General features: G+C 38.6%; 1 protein-coding gene across 4 annotated transcripts in view; it reads right to left on the reverse strand.

Annotated features, from left to right (window-relative positions):
• Positions 1-17917, reverse strand: part of cntn3a.1 (contactin 3a, tandem duplicate 1) — an 87578-nt gene extending 69661 nt beyond the window's left edge. For 2 of the 4 annotated variants that reach the window (XM_044210790.1, XM_044210789.1), the window contains exons 1-3: positions 17320-17892; positions 9104-9247; positions 422-554 (exon numbers count right to left, since the gene is read on the reverse strand). In XM_044210790.1, the coding sequence (XP_044066725.1) occupies positions 422-554; positions 9104-9158 (188 nt within the window). In that variant the 5' untranslated portion in view covers positions 9159-9247; positions 17320-17892. Of the gene's footprint in view, positions 1-421; positions 555-9103; positions 9248-17319 lie in introns of all 4 variants that reach the window. The other 2 variants (XR_006379481.1, XM_044210791.1) reach the window with 2 other exon arrangements.
• Between the last annotated feature and the right edge of the window lie 3859 nt (positions 17918-21776).

Here is a 21776-nt window from a genome sequence, read left to right on the forward strand (position 1 = left end):
TGTGAAATATACTCCACTGGTGTTTTCCTTCTTCACTCGATCTCTGTCATGATAGCAGCAGAGATTTGGTGCATGATTCTCTTGGGTCACTTGATCTTTTTAACGGTCAGTGATACTGATGACAGGAAGCTCTCAAAATGAATTCTACAGCGGATCAATGTCCACCCCCCAATGGAAATATAAAATAGAGGCCGATTAATTCATCATTTTCAAATTCACCATGACTGACAGTGAAGCTAAGTGCTGCAGGCAATGAGCAGCAGTGAGCCATAAGGTCCACAAATCCCCAGTTTTCCCAGGGCAATAAAGCCAGTCCCGCTTGGTTTTTAGTACAAATATTGCACTTGAAAGCTCTGGGATATTACCTGAATGTTCTGCATAACAAAAACAGTGTGCATAAATACATGCATGCAGGTGTTACCTGTAGAAGGGCGGTGGGTGTCCCTGGGCCTCACAGCTAAACACCACCTCTCTGCGATTCTCACCAGGTTGAAGGGGAAACACCACACTGCCAGGTTGTTTGGTGAACACGGGCCTCAGCAGGACTCCGCTACCTGGGTGGAAAACCAACAAAACTGTATCAGCTTTGATGTCCTGGTGAGCCTGAAAACCGATTTTCACATTTTTCTGCTGGCAAGTAGATATCAAAAGCTTACATAGGAAGGAAGCATGTGGAAAACAGTGCTGCACAAGCGAAGGTTGAATCGCTATAAAATCTATGTTTGGCATGGATCCGTTGGCCATGTGAGCAGAGCCCATGAGCATTTTTCAAATTAGTCATGAAAAGTTGCTAGATCTCTGAGGTACTGCATAATCAGCAGGTAACCTTCATGAAACTTTAATGTAAACATCTGAATGTACAGTCTTGTCAAAGGCACACCGCACTGCCATCGTGCTTCAGCACAATTTCATCTAAAACCTTCAAACTTATCACTACCTTCCCAGGGGAATGCCATCCAATAAAAAATTTGAAATAAAATGCCACAACAAATATTTAGAGTAATATGGTCTCATTTTAAATCGACCCCTCTAATTTGAGCCATCAAATTGGTGCCCTTTGTGACTCAGATGAACAAAAAAGACAATCATTTCCACAGTTGGGGGGGGATACTTGAGAGAGGGTTTGTTTTCCTTCCTGAAATACAAAATCAAAACAAATTCCTGTGTTCTTTCTTAATAGTTTTTTTTTCTAAGAAAGTGGAATACAAATTGCTTTTATTTAAAATTTCATTCAAACTACCCATTATTATTTTTAATGTAAGCTTGCCATAATACAACAAATTAACAGTGCTCAGTACACTTTTACAGTATTTTTGCATATATGCACTGTGTGTACACTGGCTATTATTATCATCATGTGGTGTTCTGCAAGGAAGAAATTCTTTTAAAAATACAATATATACATAAATTCACAATAAATTAGTAAAATAATGCTAAATTCCATGAGTGATACTTTAACATTGTTGATTCAGTGACTTTGTAAGAACAAAAAAAAAAACAGAAAACACAAACAACAAAGACAGCAGCATGTCTAGTGTGATATTTGTTTCCTAGTTAATTACAAAGGTACAATAGTGAACGCATGTTGAGCAGGCAAAGCCCACAGTAAGAGTGACCCATGGGGTAGTCAGCGCTTCATTGGAGTAAACATTTCTTTCTGTGACAGAAGGGGAATTCATTTGGATTTGTCAGAATACATTTGCATTTCTATAATGGCACAGAAGTGGGAAGACTCTGTAGGTAGGGTAAGTAATTTATATGTGATGCAGGTATTCTTTTCAAGTGTCTGGCACCATGGGAGTACAGGTTTATCCTCAAGACTTAAAATAACTCTCTGAGAGGATGGAGATGTTTGACAAGGGACCTTGTATGTATTGTTCCTCTCCACAAGGATAAACCTCTCAGAAAGTTACACAGAATAAAAGGCTGCCTAATTACAATCTTTGTTAGATGAAGCGTGTCCCTCGAAGCAGCGTTGAGAAATGATTGATTGAAGACGCTTCTTTTACAGTCCATATTCAAACACAAATCAAACACTTGTTGTACACAAACTTGGAAGGATGATAAAGCCTGCGGTAAACAGGACATGAATCACTGTGTCTTATTAAAGAGATAAATGATTCAGTTATCAAGTCACAAACATTTACATTCAGCATCATCTTGAAAAATGCTTAAATTGGGGCTATTCATCTGGCAGCCCCAAAACCTAATCCAGCCCTTTAGTTATTAATTAGCACTTTAACTCGCAGCAATTCAAAAGTCAAAACTCAAAGCCAAAGCATTAGATTAAAAATGTATATTTTATCCAGAACTAACTTCTGCAATTTTCTACAGACAGAAAAGTATTTTTGTGTTGTGCTGCACTGCAATTCAGTGTTTGGATAACACTGTTAAAGAGTATACGATTAATTAATCATGTATGCTCTAGTTTACTATAGAGATTAATGTCAAAAACTGATGATGCCACAAAACCCAATGTTATCTTTAAAAGGTATTCATTCACATATTTGAAGGAGTTACATTGTACTGTATACAGTATATGGCAGAATTGTAATGAAATTTACCCTTCAAGTGAGGTAATTATAACAATTATAAATTATAACAGCTTTGTGTAATAATGGTTATTATATTGAAATAAATATATTTTTTATAAACTATTGCCTTGCAGTTTTTTTTTCTGAGGTTTGTTCATTATTTAGGGTTGTTACAGCAGTTTTGTATCTTGTATGTTTTGAATGACTTAATAAATGCGTGGAAACTGTAAAAAGAAAATGCACTGCTCTGGCTCATCCTCAACAAATTTTCATGACTACCTGAGAAGGAAATAAATACATACAAAAAATAGTCTTTTAGCACAGTGAGTGATTCATGGTGCTTATTTAATGTGTTGGACCACTTACTTATCACTTGCGCTTTGCTGTTGCTACACTTAAAGCACAAACAACCACTCAACAGAACAACTTGCATTACCCCTACTGCACCCACAAGCAAACACCCTAATCGCACCGAACCATGTCTGTCAGAACATTTTCGCATTACCTTTGTGTGTATTGCACTCTTGATCAAACCCTAAGTAGACTGCAGTGCACAAACCTAACTCAATATTCAATTAATGGGAAATTAATCAACATAGGTATTTGGTTGCAGCCCGTACTCTCAGTTATGGCAGCACTGAACTGACCTGAACTTTTGCAGCACCATGGCAACTGTTATAATAATGGTGAATGAGTGTCAGAATAATGAGAAGGGATTGAGCTCTGGGGGCTGTGCCTGGGGGCTCAGTTAAAACTGATGCAAACTCTCTGAAACTCTTTCGTTGCCATAACAGAAATGAATGTAAGATGCAGTAAGGGAAAGCGGAATAATTTTCAGGCTAGCTTTCTGGTAATCAAACACTGAGGTGCTACACCAGTGCTGCTCAAAATGACATCCACAGGCCAAAGATATTGAGGGATTTTTCATTTTTTCCACGAATATTTAATTTTGGTGGCATACTTGTTGGCTTAACCAGACCATGGAAGCATTCTGGAAATACATCTGGCCAAGTAGCACAAGTTTAAAATTTAACAACACTGACACTTCAGTTGACAGATTGTCACCCCTTTTAAGATCTACAGAGAACTCAAGAAATCATGCTGAAACCAGAATGTCAGACTCTGATGGCAGGTCCAACACTGAGCACCCCAGAGCACAGAAAGCAAAATGATGAAAAAACGCTTTATCAGAGAAGTGCACTGATCCAGAATCCTAACAGGAAGTTGACTGCACAATGCTGCAGGACAGAGATGGAGGTCATTATGAAAGGGTCTATTTTTTAAAAATGGGCCACCCCCACTCACATTTGTCACCTGCTGCCAGATGGTGATATGTGCAGCCGTTTTCGAAGGCTCCTCAGACAACACAAGACTGGAAGCACAAGTGGAAGGCAGAGGGAGCTGTTTAGGGGGCCGAAATAAAAACTAATCTCAAATTCAATACTAGCTGACAGCAAATGAATTCCTCCAGCTTACCTCAGCATGAATAAACAGGCACATGGGGAGTCAGCTGTGGGGGAGGTATCGGTCGTTTGTGAGGTCCCAAATCCATTCGTTTCAGCTCAGGGTTTTATGCATCAAATAAAAAAAGCCAATCTTGCTTTTTAAAGCATCTTTCCCCTCTGTCCAGGCCGATAAGGTACACCTTTAAGTTCTCTCATTCAGGGGCTGAAAATGTTCCAGAGCAGAAGGAAGGTTTGGGTTGTTTCAAGCAAAGTATAGATTCGATCACATCTCGTCTAAATGTTTGAAATATCTGTGGAACTTGTTTTTTAAGGTCCTCAAAAAAATAGAGACATTGACCTGTAAATAATAAAAATATACATTTTTTAATTTAACATTTTACCAGTAAAATAGTGGAAAAGGAAAAATAGTGAATGAAGATTGCCACATTCTGATTCTAGTACTAGAGAAGAAGCGAGAAGATTTATTAGAAGCACATAAAAAGAAATAGCCAAGAGTCAAACTAATACAAATGTTCCAGGCTATACTTTACTGATATGACTATCGGCTAGGGTGTACTGTACTGCAGACTCTCGTTCATTAAGTTAATTACATTTTCTGCGACACAGTCTGTAAGGAGAGGAATGTGGCCAACACATTCCCAACCAATATCCAACCATGTCACACCATTCTGTAGCTAATCAAAGCTAGTGCATCAGAAATTCAGTAACACCTCTTGTATCCAGGGTATGCAATGCCATGTTCACTGGAGAAACAGAATTGATTAGGTCCAACTCCATATGTGGGAATGGCAAATTAAAGCTATTTTTGTTGTTGTTCTCTCTACTGAATGTCTACATAAACCCAGGAACATATTGCTTCTGAGAATGCCATTCGTCATCTAATTGTAGTAATATTCCTACCTTTCCTTCCTCAAGATTGGTTAGAAGGTTATTTGTCGCTTACCAGCTGCTATGGTCTACACTAATGGAAACATTCATCATGGTTTAAAACTGTACCATAATGTTTCCAACCTAGTAATTTACAAAATGCCTTGTTTGACCATGTGGTTTCATTTTTTTTTTTTGACAATGTAGTGTATGGAGTGGATTCCTGTGCTTTGTAAATATTTCTTACAAAATGTGACATAAATCTCTTAAATACTGTTAATAAGCTGTGAAACAGTGCATAGTTACTGCCTTGCCTCTGCTAAAGATAATAAAGGTAAAATGTTCACATCACTAGTAACTTCATCATCAGGAGACACAGAAACTGAAATATGCCAGTAAATACAGCTCACAGCTCCCGACAAATATATATTGCTGTTTAATTGATAGTGATGTATTTACAAGAAATAATACACAATACAGATTAATTATTATGCATCTATATTTAACATCACACTGTGTGTAAACACATTTAAATTGGATGATTTTTCATTCCTGGATGAAGCAAAAATACAGGCAGCTATGGGAGGAAGATTCACTGGGGAATATTCCACATCTTCACATATACAGAACTTCAAAGGTGCAATAAAATCCTTGCTTAAGGATTCCTAAAAGGCTTTGCCATGTTCTGATGAATCAATGAGGTAAGTCAATATTTGAAACTCCAGTCCTCTCTGGCATCCCAGAGATGAGGGATACTGAGTAAAGTATAAGTAGTTCAAGGAGATTATAATGCTGGCCAGAAGCAGCCCTTCATTTTCATTAGCATTACTAATACATGAACCTGCTTTAAATGAACATTGGTGGTGGTAAAATTATAATTCTTGTCTTATGAGTATTTATTTAGGGTAGCTATTCTTTAATATGTGTCATATTAAAGAATAGGTTCACATTTTTTTAAGTCTATCTTAAAACAATATTTACATGCCCATACTGTATGTACATTTAAACAGTTTTTGGTCTCTGTAATCATTCCCTCTGTTCATTCTGGCCCTCCAAATGCTATTTCAATGTAAGTGATGGGGGACAAAATGCACAGTCCTCTTTCTGAGTAACAATGTACCCCACCACTTAACCAAAGCTAATATGAGAGTTCAGCAGTTGCAATTTAACATATCTAGTAGGTTATCTTCCAAAGTTATTGTGTTTTAGTACAAAATGCACTCTTTTTGTTACTGTGCCTCTTTGCAGCAAAGGAAATTTTGCACTAAAATGGCCAAACCTTTGGAAGATACCCACTTGATTTGACCAACTCAGGCTGCTGAAAGCTCATATTAGCTTCAAAACTTCAAAATGCATTTTTACTCAGAACGAGGACTTACATCACTTTAGGAACAGATGTCTACACAACCAGTATGGACAGGAGGAACAATTACAGTGAATCAAAAACGCTTATAATATACACACAGACATGTCAGTATTGTATTAAGATATACTTAATAATCTGGGAATCTGGGAATCTGTTGTGTGAATTAATTTTATTTTAATTTTATTTTCCATTGTTTTTGAACTGCTTTTCAATATACATTTGTTAGCTTGACTACTTTATTTGCTATGGTTTAGGTTGTTGTAGACATTTTTCTTAAGAAAACAATACAAATATGATTAAAAGAAATATGTGCTTATAAAATGTGAACAAATCCTTTAAGGCTTACAGGTTTCCAGTAGCACAACCACAAACTCACCTCAACTCAACATTTAACAAAACACAAGCGTTATTTGTGATGGTGGCACACCTGCTGTGCCAAGCCACTTCAGGTAGGCACAATAAGAACTCATTGCTGCTTTGTTGAATACTTAGTTCTGATTGGCCAATAAACACAATCTGAGTTGAGTGATTTCTGAACACTTAATATTTAATCACATCACTCACATTTCAATAAGTGCTACAGATTTTGTTGATTTTTCATCAAGACCTTGTGCCAAAAATACATTACTTCTCTGAAACTTCTTCTCAGAAAAATCTTACTGGATTTGTTTATATTTCTGTTTCCAGGGCTGCTAAATTGTAGCCCTTCAATGCCAAACTACAGATGTTTTGGTGATTACAGTCCTGGTAATTATTTCTTTGGAAGATGCTTGTAAATTCACTGAGCTTGTAGTAAAATGTTTTGAAATCAATATTTTGCATCAAATGATTTATGTTTTTAGCAAGTGGTTTTGTAGTAAGAGAGAATATATACAGCGACCTTCACAGCAGCATCTTTATTCCCCTTGTAGGGGCTTCTTTTTTCATAATGACCAGATCACTGTACACTATCTCTTTGATATGTCTTAATGTTTTTGAATATTGCAGTGTGGTAATCGAACAGAAATTTCATCTCCTCTCTCCAGTCCTTACAGATAATGAGTTACTTTTATTTTATTTTTTTTAATTGAGCTCAACCAACCAGGTTATGACTATATGACAAAACCACTTCTGTCAGATGGAGACTATTGATCCATTGGCTTGCTGAGTGAAGGTTAGCTGTATCTGTGTGGACCAACTGCATCGTACCTCAACGCCTCTTCTTTGCTCCCTTGCTCGCTCTCTCTCTCTCTCTCTCTCTCTCTATCTCTCTCTCACTCTCTTTCTCTCTCTCTCTTATGCACTCATTCACACAAACACACATACAGTACACGCCCCTGCCTCGGACCATTCAGACCCTCGGGAAGGAATGGGGGATGAGGTGGTTCACTCCCAATGGACTCGCTATGGGAATGACTTCCCCTTGGCCCCATTGCTCTCCCACACAACCAATGTCTATTGTTTAAAAAAGCGCACTTCCAAGTCTGGATAAATAACCTTCCTAGAAGCCCCTATCTAACACTCTCACACTGTGCTTTCTCTACCTAGTAGTGCATGTGTGCATACTAAAATGCTTAACATGTCTTTCTCAGAACTTGGATGCTTTGGAGGTCTATCGTTATATTGCGCCATACTTGTCTTGCAAGCAGAGCATTTGTAATGTAATCCCATAGTGAATATTAATGCTTGGTTACTCTGTGTTACAACTGCGAGTGTGAGCCTCAGGAGTGAGGCAAGGGCTGTGCAACACAATGCTTTTCAGAAACAATTTGCCCTCTGCTCCTTTGTTAAGCACTAATTTGCTTTGAATAGATAACCCTGAATGTGGTTTCTCCACCTTATGACTGCAAGAGAAAATTTTGTGGCTGGGATCTAGTGTGCAAAACAGACTGCAGACTTGAATTGTCTCCTTGAAGCTGTTTGAATTGAGATCAAAATTCTGTCAGGTTTGTGGCAGGATTTCAGATGTCGAAGACATTCCCCCGTCTGTATATGTAACAGAATGCCTAAGTAGGACATAATATGTGGTGTGACTTGTGGTGTAGATCCTAATCCCATAGTGAGTCACAGTCCCGGAGGAAAGCCTCATTAGACATCCACTGATGTGTACTGGATTTAGTGATAAGTGGTGCTAATTGCCATGTAGGCAAATTTAGGTGCCGACGTGCTGTAAAGATACGCACATGCACAAATAAATACACACAATGATAGTTACAAGCACACAAACACACACGCACGCACACTAATTATTTTAGGTCCCAGCTGTGAGGGGGGGGGCTGCTGATTTGGAGTAAGGCAACATAAAAGATTACTCATTCCTCAAGATACTGTGCTCATGCGACAAAGCCCTTATTCATCTTGTTCTCAGCTTCAGACTGACATTCTGAAGAGAACTACCATTTGACCCTGAACATTTTGTAAGGGAGGAAAATTAGGTCTCTCATTAAAAGCAAGATCAATGACAAGATTTCTATACTACTACCAGTGCAATCTCAATTAGGGTAACAATTGAGGGGCTCTTTTAAACGAATGACTGCAAATTCAGCAGCTAGATATGGGCTGTCTTTCAGAGATAGGAACCTGGCTTATTCATTTCCAACAGGATTCACTGCCGGGTAAAAAAAAGAGATAGCTGCTACGCACAACTAAAGGAATGTTTATTTGCTGTCTTGAGCTGCCAATGAAAAGACAAAAAGTTGAACCTTTCCTACCATTTGTAAAATTGATGCAAAGGTTTGGACGCTCTTTGCCATAAAACCTTTTAGTTTTCCATTTTCCTTTTAAGTGCCATCTGTTCTGTATGCCAAGGTGCCATCACAAAAAATCTATAAATAACAATTCATAGCCCCTGTGCTAACAACATACAAAAAATGCATGTTTGGGAGGCTTACCTGCCAGACACTCCACCAATGACAGCAACAGTATAAGTTTCCATAGCAACTCCATTTTAATGGTCTCAGGTCAATACAAGCTCACATCCAATCACAGGTGTGTAGAATCCTGGCTTTGTCCTTTCCAGCACTTTCACCGTTCTTCTGTCAAATGAAAAGAAAAGGAGGGGGAAAGCCATTAGACATTCAGAACCACTGGTCACTAGTTTCATCAGATGGTGTTATTTCACAAGTACAGTAATTGTCCATGTTTACTAAGCAATGACTTTAATGATATACGTTAAAACATGAGAGGATGGTAGAAATCATATCCTGAAAACCAGAAAATCTTTGCTAACAACATTTAATCCTTGCAAACACTTTTCAGGTCTGGGTGACAGTTGATAGTAGATCTTGCAGATAATGTGATAGTCTGGGTGTAATGTATATCTGTGAGCATAATCAAGAAACCGCTCCGTCTTGTGCAAACACAGAAAATGATTTGTCCAAGCAAAGCCCTTACAAAGCACTTGTGCTGTTGAGTTTGCTTAAGTGTGCTTAACATTGCATAATAGGGATTGTGTCTTCAAGAGAAACATAAAAGGATTGCTCGCTTGTACTCAAACCTGCTGAGACAAAACAAAAAGCAAGCTGGTTGTCAGACACATCCATAGCATGTAATAAAGCACTGTCCTGGCTCCTCGAATTCGTCTGAGCTGGAGGGATTATGTATTTCTGACATAAGGAGATGACTGTACGCAGGGCAAAACCATTTTCACTCCCCTGGGAGACTCACACAATTGATTTTCTCAAGGACTAAACCGTAATTTATCCCTGCTTAGACTCAAATGAAGTCCCAAAAAAGTTGTGAAATGATAATGAGACGTATACCTCCTGTCACTGACAAACAGTGATGTATTTATTTGTCTAAATACTCTAACGCCCCCAACATGTTGATAGCAATGATCCTTTCTGATAAAGCAGCAGATAAATGTTCGCGTATGGTTATGAAGAAAGGATGAAGAGAGGAAATTAGCCATTGCCTTTGCTCAAACTGACTCTCCCTGGTACATTTAACTGACTGATGGCACAGTTGTCTCTGACTACACACCATCAGCATGCTGAAATAAATGAGAGAAAAAAATTAATAAGAACATACAGTATAGTCTATCAAGAGGCAAGTGCCAAAAAATCAGAGACAACTGAAAGATTACACTTTTATAGTTTCTCATTTATCTGTACGCTTCTTATCTTTGCACCACTGAAAGGCATGACAGAGCACACTGATGCTTATGTGAATATATCAACTGTGTCCCTGGCACGTTCGCCTACACTACTCTTCCTTCTTCGTGTACTAAACCATTAAAGGCAACACTTTCCCCTATAAATCTCATTATGGAGATTGGGTTTAGAGTGTCATCTTAGTTCCAACTTATCTTGCAGTTATTAGGATGCAAATGTCATGAGTAAATGTTGGCTTTTAATAATAAAACAGAGAGAGAGACTTTAAATCCCTTCTTGTGCTCCTGGATATTTTTGGAGTGCTCCTCCTTTGAGGGAATAATTGTGAGAAATGTGCTGAATAAATTACTCCACACAACGTCTTTGCAGCGAAACTTTCTATTCAAACTTCATACTTACACCATTTTATATGTACACTAAATTGGACAAATGTTCAAATTTTATTTTAACTACCAAAGTAAATACGTGTCACTTCAGGCTGCAGATTGAACTGTTGCTGCACTTTGACACTATTACACTTGTGACAAATGCTTCAAAGTTTTCAAAAACTGTTCAAGTAATTGTTTTGTCAGCTATGTAAATGTTTGACACTCTGGTCATCTAAAATTAATTTGTTTTGCCTTGACAGCACCACAAGCGAACATGACCAGAACTTGTGAACTATTGAGACACTCCATTCATAAAGGCAGGTATCTGTTGGCCTCTAACAACAATCTCTTGATCTCACCAAGCCCTGAGACACGAGACATCAGACAGCGGAGTTAGTGGGGGGGATAAAAGACAGCCTTTTGATCCAAGACGCTCAGCACTAAGCTGATGGCTACGGGAGAGTCCTGGAGTGTCCGTGGCAGTATTTGACTTCCTCTTCAGTACAAATTAATTACCCTTTTGACCTTAAGTGGTAGTGACAAGGCCAATGACTTACTTTCATCCCAAATCGATTCTCTCATTTGTTTGCTGTATGAGATGAAAGTTAATGATAGGAAAGGCTTTCAAACTTTGCCTTTCAAGTTCCACTCCCTTTCATGTCTGCGGAAAAGGCCAATGGTTGAAAAATTGAATATCATCACGGTTGGAATGACAGTCCTGGCCCTAACATTTCCTGACCCAATTTGCACAAACTCTGCATTTTAATGTAATACAACGGCGAGCAATTCAACTTCTCACTTCATTTCATGCAGCTGACATAAATAGTGAATGACATACAAAATGTCAATAAAATAAATTATACACATTTACACATTTTCTTTCTTTCTGGGTAATGATTTAAACACTGCTGACCGTGTGATGGGCATGCTGCATACAGCATGCATACAGCATAATTTTACCAAAAGTGTGCCAATCACCAGTGATTGATGTTGGGAGATCAAAACATTTTAAAGTCATGATGAGGAGAGGAGATCTGCAAAATGTCAGGTAGCTCAGAGATGTCATCTCTGACTTCATGATCTGTGAGTAATATTTCACATAAATATTTCCAGTTTGAGGAAGAATTGTGTAAAATATCCAAATGTCACATTATCATAATAACCAACATCCCAGATGATGTCTAGTCTTAAATGAAGACATCAATATTACAGCTCATTTTCCTTTGGTGACTAATCAAAAACAATTTTGATAATAAATTAATTATTCAGTTATTTAAGCAGTGAAAATGCCAAGTATTCACTCATTAAGGCTTGTCAAATGTGAGGATTTTCTGCTTTTCTCAGTTTTATTTCATTATAAATTGAATATCTTTAGGTTTTGGACTGTTGGTCAGACAAAACAAGGAATAAGAAGACCTCACCTTAAGTTAACTGTGCTTTGGGAAATTGTGATGTTCCTTTGTACATGATTTTATATTTTTGATTTTTGATATTTTATAGATTTGTATTTTTTGATTAATCAGTTCTTTGTAGCGTGCACTGTATGTCAGAGAGGACAATCGGGGTTCAATCCCCAGTGTAGTAGTACTAGGATTGCATCTTATCACATGGAATCAATGTCATGTATTGGAACAGCAGAAAGCTTGGATATAAAACTGAGCACTTCATTTAATATGATTTTTGAGGAAATGCAGCTGCTTTGAGGGAAGCCTCAGATTTCTGAAGACAAAGTGCTCCTCCAGATTTCAGTGTTGTCAACGTGAAAACTTTTTTCCTCTTCTTCTCTGACAGCATAAGCTGGAGTTGATAAACTACAGGTTGTAATTCAGTCAGTTACAGAAGCTGACAGTGATGGCAGTTGATTCGACCCTCTCCACTACACCTGATCTCTCCACTACCATCAATTTTTCACGGCTCAAATATGTATTAATAGAACGGTACTCCAGGTCCCTTTGGTTGAACAGTCCAGATGAAGATAAAATTCACACTAAAATGCATGAGCACCCCACACACAGCCACACACACTCCCTGAGCTCTGAATCATGAATGAGACCCGACTCCCACACTCTGCAGGAACGAGACAAGACCAGGAAAAATAGCATACAATGCTGCATCTTTAATCACCTGAGCTGTGACTTCACTTGATCTGCAGACACCAGCTCGATCAGTGTTTTCCTGCATGCGAGGCTCATCGGACGACTCTGAGTGCCTCCAGCCATTTAAAATTCAGTTTCTGATGGTGCTCAAGTTGAGACTGGTAGTAGTAGGGAATATGAAATCTAATCCTGCATACTTTGATTCACTGCACACAGGAACCAAAGATTTATCAAGCAGCTCTGTGGAAGAGTGGCTGTGATAATGATATCAAGTCCTACTCAAATGATAGTATTTTACAGTTATGAGGTTCTTTTACACTAAATATTCAATTATCAAACCAAATATACACAGCTGTTTTTGACTGTGTGAGCTACTCATACAGTGACCAAGACTATACTGCTGTTCTTTGAAGGTCTGCTAATATTTTTCTTTTTCATCATCATCGAACTAACATGGTCCCTGCTATGTGTTGAGTAGAGGTCTGAGTAGTACAAAACATGTTTGTAGCCTCCTGTACAATTTTAACAAGAAAATAATGACAGAACTTCCAAAGGTATTTTGAAGGTGTGTACTTCTGTTTGTACTGACTGTAAACATTCAACTCAAGGGTACTTTAAAGGTTGCACAGACATGAAAAAGCCACAAAAAACTTAATCTGCCCTCTGACAATCTTGCTCTTCAAGAATCTATGCACATATGACCAATGAGCTCAAACTTTCTTGAGTTGAAGCTTTTATGCGTGCCAACCCCAATTTTTTTCATTCCACACAAATGGCACACCAGAGGAGTCAAGGAAGTGCCAACGTATTCCCTAGCCAGGATTCTACCTCAAACAGTGGCACAAGACAAAGAGACTAATGGTGTTTTGATCTAAGCACACAAGCCGCAGGCATGACATAACACATGCCAGCTTCTTCATTTCTCTAGACCACACCAGGGGCGCTCCACGAAAGCACTCATCCCACACTCCCCTGTGACAAGAGCAACTGAGTATGTTGAAAGGTTCTTCCTGCTTGCACACATGCTCCAAGCCCAAGTTTTAACATAATGAGCACAGTATATGGTAATAATTTACACACCCTTATAGCATCAAAACACAGTTAGAAAGTTTCTGAACACCCTTTATTTAAGCATTATTGATTAAAGGGTTAAACCTCGAGCAATGCACTCATTGTAAATACCCTAAAATAAGTAATAAATGTAAGTGAATTGATAAATCACTGTGACTTTTTATTTTATTGGAAATATTCTAGATGTGACTGGAGTGGTCTAGATTTTAATCACTCTAATTAAGCATCTGCAGCAAACATTTTGTGTATTTGTCTTGCTGCTAGATCTGACTGAATGTGTTTTTAGGCACAAGTGGTTGACAATTCCAGTGCACCTGCCTTTACTAAGGTGCCAATTAAGGATCCCATTAGGATTTAAAAGCCTGCCAATTAATTGCTCCTTAAATAAACAGATTTAGGTCTTTGGTGAAACACTTACGTGAAACTCAGGAGTTTTCACGGCAGGCCATTTTAAGCCCATGACGGAGAAAAGGTAAGCTCTTATTACTGTGAGGAATGAAAGATCCTCTTACAGACAAAACACCTTAAGTTTCTGTGAGCAATGTGGCTTAAGGCCATATAATATACAAACTGGAAGGACACTGATCCCTGAAAAATCTAGCAGACTGTACTGTATGGTAAAAACATATAAACTGTCCCCAATTCCAAACTATGGTAACTATGTACTTATATAGCGCCTTTCTGACTACTCAAAGCGCTTTAAATACATATCACATTCACACAGTGATGGCAGAACTGCTCATCAAAGTAACTAAGCATTCACAAACCGAAGGTACAGTCCTCAGGAGCAGTGGGGTTCAGTGTCTTGCCCAAGGACACTTCGACATGTGGGCTGGGGGACGCTGGGATTGAACCGCTGACCTTCCGATTGGTGGACGACCCACTCTACCACTAAGCCAGTCAACATTAGACCATGTGTAGTATATATTTATGGTCTAATGTTGACACTACATTGTTTTAACAGTTACACAAGAAGTTAATGTATTTTCCTTTTTTGTAAAAACAGGAAATAATAAGACTTGCAGCGACGTATATCAAACTACAACTTGAGAATGCTACTTTCATTTTCAAAAGTGAAAACTTGACAAATAGCAAGTTACAATGTTTTTCCTATATTTATTACCTTACTTTTATGTTTTCTGAGCTGTCCCTGGAGACTTCCACCTGTGATGTCCATCAACACCACACTCCAAAATTGAGAGATTCTGTCTGCGTGCTTGCAACATATCAATCATATATACCATACCTCATTTAGTTATTTTTTTCATGTGTAAACGCACTACATACTCAGTACATGTATAGAATTTGTATATACAGTAATATGCAATTTCAACAGAGCTGTAAACAAAGCAAGCATCAGTTGTAGAACAAACATACAGGAAATTGTTTGCTGCACGTGCCTTGTTAGAATGGTCAAGATCTAGAAAAACAAGGGTACATCCATTTCTCAGTTCACTTACACCTAGTCCACTTCACTTACTGCAGATGTAACACTTCTATGGTATCCATAGTTTTATTGTTTGATATTTGAACATTTGACCAAAAACGCAAAAATATTAAATAAGTTGAGCAGTGTATTACAAATATAGAGATTTTATGAGGAGAGGGAATCATTTTTCTCTGACGTGCATGATGTTTCTCTGCCAGCAGAAAATTATGTTTATGGATGGACACGTCTCTGAGGATGTCACTGACTCATGAACATGAACTTTATAGTACCCCACTGAGCATGAGAAATGGAAAAACAACACATGTAGCAAAAGACTGAGGTATTTTGATGCAGGGGAAATTATCTGCATTCTTATTAGTACAAATTGGCGTTGTCGATTTTGAAACATTCTAAGGCAATAGGTAAACATATGCAAATTGATTCAGTTTTGTGTTGCTGCTGTTCCACTTATATATTGTACAGAATTACTGTAAAGATACTGTACATTGAGTAGAATTTAGTGGGTTTGTTCAAACGATAACTGTCACTGTCCCAGCTGTACTTAGTTTTGAATAAAAGACAAAGATTATATAGCTTAGCCCTGCAGGTTAAATGTTGCTGGTCCGCTGCATTCCTTTATTCTGAACATAAAGAGAAGAATGAACAGCAGAGACACAAAAACTGAAACAGATTTCTATAATTTCTAGAAACCATGTGGATCATGCTACTACCTATGCTTAGGCCTACCTGTTGTGTTAAAATGCTGGAAGAATGACAACCCCTACCTATCAGAATGCACATAATTTTGCCTGCATCAACCTTCTTCAGTCTATGTGCTAGTTTTTCCACTTCTCATGCACAACAGGCTTTGCTCAGTGGGGTACTATGAACTTCATGTTCCACCCTCCTCCTCTTTCTGAGCCAGTGACATCATCAGAAACGTGTCCAGCCATAAACACACTTCCCCAAGGAGAGATGTAGTAGCTCTACTATTCCAACCACTTGGATGCAAAAGGTAAGAAGAGTAACTGCACACTAAAGTAGTGTTTATGTGGGGAATTCAACCACAGCTTTTGGTAGTAACACTTATGCCCAGGGCACATCCAGCTGGCATTATGTCAACATGCAACAAAAGACAGTGCTTACAACACTGAGACTTCCTTGCAAACAGAACTGAAAATCCCACAAACTGCACACAATTTGGGGACAGGGAAGACTTAACTGTCAAAAGAACCTTATCCTGCGCCACCTCTAATTTTCTTAATAGCAGAAACTTGATGTCCAAGGCAGCTCCCTCTCAAACATATGGACGCTTAATTTCACGAGGATGACTATTTCCACGGAGTCGCCCGCTAAGGACTTCAGCCAGTCCTAACGGCAATCAAGCTCGGAGCTCGGTGCAATCAAAGAGAGGGAGAGATGATGAGACTGGACTGAGTCCAATCCCCTGTTGATCACTGACGACAAATGAGTTCTGCCAGAGGATTTAAATGAGGAAGAATTGATAGATGGATTTGTTCCCTCATACAGAAAAGATGCATGGTATAAATGATGACCATGGCAATTATAGAACACAGAGAATATTATTATCTTTAATGGGTTGTGTAAAATTCATTTGGGAACTGTAAAACTGGTATTTCAAACCTGTTAGTTTTTTGTCCATGGCCATAAAGGCATAGACACAAATATATGCCTTGACATGTGCAATTACACGGTGGACATGTTGTAATATGTGTGTGCTGCCTACTATTGCCTGTGAGAGAAATGAGCATAACCTAACAAAAACAAAAACAAAAAAACAGAACACGGCAGCCTGTTTACTGATATTTTTCGGTGAATGTCTAAAATATTAGGTTCTACACTATTTTACTGTAATTATCTTTGATGCCAGAAGTGGTAGTTTGTGTAGACTGACGGTTAAGAACACCCTGATGCTTGCACAGACCGAAAATAAGCAACAATGGGTTAGGCATATTGAAAATTAGAGTTTACACAGAATATGGAGAAAAGCAAATAGTAGTAGTTATTTACCTGAGTTCGTCCTCTGCGGTGTTTGCTGATGTTTATCCCTTCTCGGATATCCATGTTACACCGCGCATCTCCTCACTCCTTCAGCCCAGCAGCTCCCGGCATCGAGTCGACGGCGACAGTGAAGTTCGTCTCTTGAAAGTGCGGATGTTGCTCTCGAAGAAATGGCCCCAAACTTTCCTCTCCGGAGGTAGGCTACCCTTAACGCTGGCGTTCGATCTTTCCACCCCAAGCGACTTCGGTGTTTTTCAGAGTCCGAATAGTTGCTAGCAGCTTGGTCCCTCGCTCTCCGCACTCCGGTCCCCGGCACATTCACGTAGCGCACCCCGGCCGCCCTTTTCGCACCGCCTCAAGGCTGATACGAACCAAAACCCGCAGCGGTGGCGTCTAACAAGGAGTGTTGAATGTTGTTAAATTTCGCTGTATAAATATAAAATGTTCATTTTAGGAGCAGAAAGTGTTCGAGGTCTGGTTGACGTGAGCGTCCGGCTCGTGTACAGAATGAGGATTGTAGTTGCCTCCTGCGCGCGACGGCAGTGGTACACGGGACAGCAGAGGTGGATATACAGTAGGGTTGTGTGTTTTTTTTTTACGCTGCGGGTTCGCAATACGTTCTCCACTGTGTCCGGGCCTCAAGCTGACATGAGGACTTACTAAGCCTATAAATGATCTTGCTTATCTGAAAATGCTGTAGGTTTTTTTTTGTTGTTGTTGTTTGTTTGTTAGTTTGTTTTGTGTTTGGGTTTTTTTCTCTTTTTTTCTAGGCATTAAGGAATTAAAAATGAAACATTTAATTCACGTTTTATCTTCTTCGGTGGAAGAGATATGCTATGCTTGTACTTGAAGTAGCAATAACACAGTGTGAAAATACTCTGTTACAAGTAAAAGTCCTGCATTCAAAATAGTACTCAAGTCAAAGTAAAAATGCGTAAATATTATCAGAAAAGTGTACTTAAAGTATCAAAAGTAAAAGTTCTCATTATGCAGAGAGCACCCTTTCAGTGTTCTATTTTTTGCATAGCCTACTATTGATTTATTACTACTGATGCATTAAAGTATAAGCAGCCTTTTAATGTTGTAGTTCGCCAATGTAGAGCAAATTCTAACTAGCATAGGCTACTTATTATACTGCTTCATAGTTTAATCAGTAATAATGCATCATATTTTGCAAAGTCATGACATATGTTTTATGGAAAATCTTAACGTGCCTCCACACACAAGTCCAAGTGATTTCATTTACCTGTTAGGGTGGGACAACTTAAGCTGTTATCATTCTCATAAGTTATTAGTTATCTTGTTAGTACATAGAGCTTGGTGACATCTCGTGATTCCCAACATACACCTGACTAGAGGTCTAAGCAGCCAGAGTAACTGAAAACTTTCATTTGCAAAGTAACTGATAACTACAGCTGTCGGACAAATGTAGTGGAGTTAAAAGTACAATATTTCCCTCAGAAGTGTAGTGAAGTAGAAGTATAAAGTAGCATAACATGGAAATACTTAGTAAAGTACAGATACCTCAGATTTGTACAGGACAGTGCTTGAATAAATGTACTTAGTTACTTTCCACCACTGTAATGATCATGCAGTAGACAGTAGACAGTGTTACTTGAGTATTTCTATTTAAAAGCGTACTACTTTATACTTATACTCCACTATACAGCTATAGTTATTAGTTAGTTGTCGAATTGTGATTTTTCATACAAAACACATGATCAGCTTGGAAAATATGACGCATTGTTACAGATGAAAATGCCCATCATTATATATATAAAGGTTCAACTTGTCTCTTACTGCTTTGAAAGTCACACAAAAAAAGTGATGATTATGGCATTCCACCTTAAATAACCTATAGCAGCCATTTTTCACGGGGTGCTCACATTTTTTGACCACCCCCTGTGCGGTATGGCAAATTAGCACAAAATTAACATAGGAAAAAAAGAAACAGATATGGGTCCAGAATAACACGTTTGTCAGTTGATATTTGTGTATGTACATTTGTTTTACACAAAACAGGACAGATTGCCAGCTCATAAAGTTTAAACAGTCAGAACTTGTTATATGCACTATGCCTCCGGCTCATAATCCACTCATAATGTTGAGTGGGATTTAAGAGAATCTTCTTCTGTTTGAGCCAATGGGAGAGTGATAATTACAGCAGAAATTACTGAATGCCCCGCTGAGCCTTGGAAAGGCAAATGGGAAAAAAGTATTTGGATTAACCTACTGAATGAACATTTAGTATTCCTTAGCCACCCATACACGCAGCTAATAATGGCACATCAAAGCTCCATGGAACACTTAATAGTATAGCCACCTTAAACACAAATATCTGCAACTAGGCTTGAATATTTCATGAATTCTTTAATGCTCAAGACAGGAGAGAAATTTTGTTATCGTTTTACTGTGATGATTTCTTCCAAAGAAAAACTAACTGAATTTTACCTCATGTAGTTTTAGTCATTTCCCTCTGCTCTCCAATGGGACAAATACTGCATGCAACCACCCCTATGAGACAATGAGCTTTTCATTGTTGTTTGGAAGGTGTCATTTAAATCCATGAATTATGTTTGTCCTGAGGCAGTAAATGAGATGCTGAAATGAGCAACTTGTCATCGCTGCCAGGAGTCAGAAAGACGAGCCTTTTCAGGGCCGTCTCTCTGAGAGCAAGAAATGGCAGATTATTCTCTGCAGAGGTGTCACACTGCCACACGCTCTTTTAGACGAATGCAAAACAATGATCTTAAATAAAATACTGTCTTCAGTTGCAACCATTTTCACTGACGTACGTGTCATACTGTTATATTTCAAACTCCTTTTATGTTTGCTTCTGATTCTCCAGTTTACTTACCTATAGATCTATTAAACTTCAGTTAACTAATAGGTGTAAGAGAAAATGGACTGACAGAGTCAGTTTCATGTTAGGAAAGGTGTGCAGTCTTGCAGGCAAAGTTCTCCAACTAGACTCAAACAACAGAATAGCTAATAAAAAAGAGGTCTTATTTTATTTAAAGGTGTATTATATGCTTCGTTGTGGAGGCTAATTTCGAGACAGGAGCTTGTCATTAGTCAAAAGGCTAACTAGCTTGTAAATATCTGGTTCTTGACTCATATTTGTTGTTTCCCCATGGTAGCAGCAAAATAAACATGTATAATCTAACATTACCACACTCCAATCCATGTTCTCTGTAGCCTGTACATCAAAACCTTGCTTTTGCTTCTGGAATTGACCTTTTTTTCTCTCTCTTCAACCTGCGTTTTAGGTGAAACTGGTTTAATTTGTGCTTGTGAGAAGCGGCTGAGGTGAAGGGGGATTTTATACTGGACCTGTATCGTCTGTTAGAGCAAAGTTGTTGGCACAGATGGTAGCCAGGGTCTGCAGTGACTGAGTTAGGGCATCCTCACTGCCCTTGTCTCTGCATGATGTCATTCAGTTTAATTTAAATGAAGGACAGTCAACAGCTTAGTCACTTGCTCAGCAATGCAGACAACACACTGGAGCTTATCTTTAGGACAGGAGGATGTGGAGTGATGCCTGATGTAAGGATACTTTCCTGACTTGCAAAACTAGACCAGGAATGAGTGTGTCGTTAAGCTTTTTCAGCTGCAGTGGGCAGGACATCAATTAAATGATCTTTTATTTTTGCCTTTGATTGGACACAATGACATGCGCATTTAATGCTGCTGATGATGATGTTCATAGACTTGGTTAAGCTCTCACTGGGTTTATGCTGTTTATATAAATATGTCTATAGAAATACACCGTGTGATTGAGTTTCCCTGTTGCCCCAAACCAGTAAACTGAATGGATAATGATGGATTCCTGTCCACCCAAGATGTCAAAAACATACGGAAGAGTACAGTCATCTTATCTGACAGGAGAGCATTACTTCTGATTATGACTGACCCAAAATGTGCCTATGTTACGGAGTAAGAAGGAGTAGGAGTAAAATGTTTATATCCACAGTAACCGTTTAATATCAAAGTGAGGCAGGCATGTCGCCAAGGTTTGGGTGCTGCAATGATATGGTGATTAATTGATTTTTTGCTAATTCTTCTACTCATGTGATATTATCCATTTTATAGCTGTTTTATAGCTTTGTCAATTAAATGCCTAAGGTTTTGAACTGTTGGTTGGACCACATAAGAGATTTAAAGACTTTGGCTCTGGGAGCTTGTGATGGACATAGATGGACACAGTTTACATGTAAGTGTGTTCACCTCAAGGTTATTGATTGATTTTTGGAGCTGAAGCTCACAAGACAAGTGTTGTTCATAAACTGAAGAAGCTTGATGGACAAGTTAGGACACAATCATGGACGTACGGTGAGTGTACTGTAGGACAGGAAAAAACACACATCACTGTGTTACACCTGTGCTTGCAGCCTGGGATTTGACAGGTAAGCTGCCTTCAATCTGTCAGGAAATCTGATATCCACCCACTCGTTTAGGAAGCAATA

Source organism: Siniperca chuatsi, linkage group LG10 (genome assembly GCF_020085105.1).
Source record: "Siniperca chuatsi isolate FFG_IHB_CAS linkage group LG10, ASM2008510v1, whole genome shotgun sequence".
NCBI lineage: Eukaryota > Metazoa > Chordata > Actinopteri > Centrarchiformes > Sinipercidae > Siniperca > Siniperca chuatsi.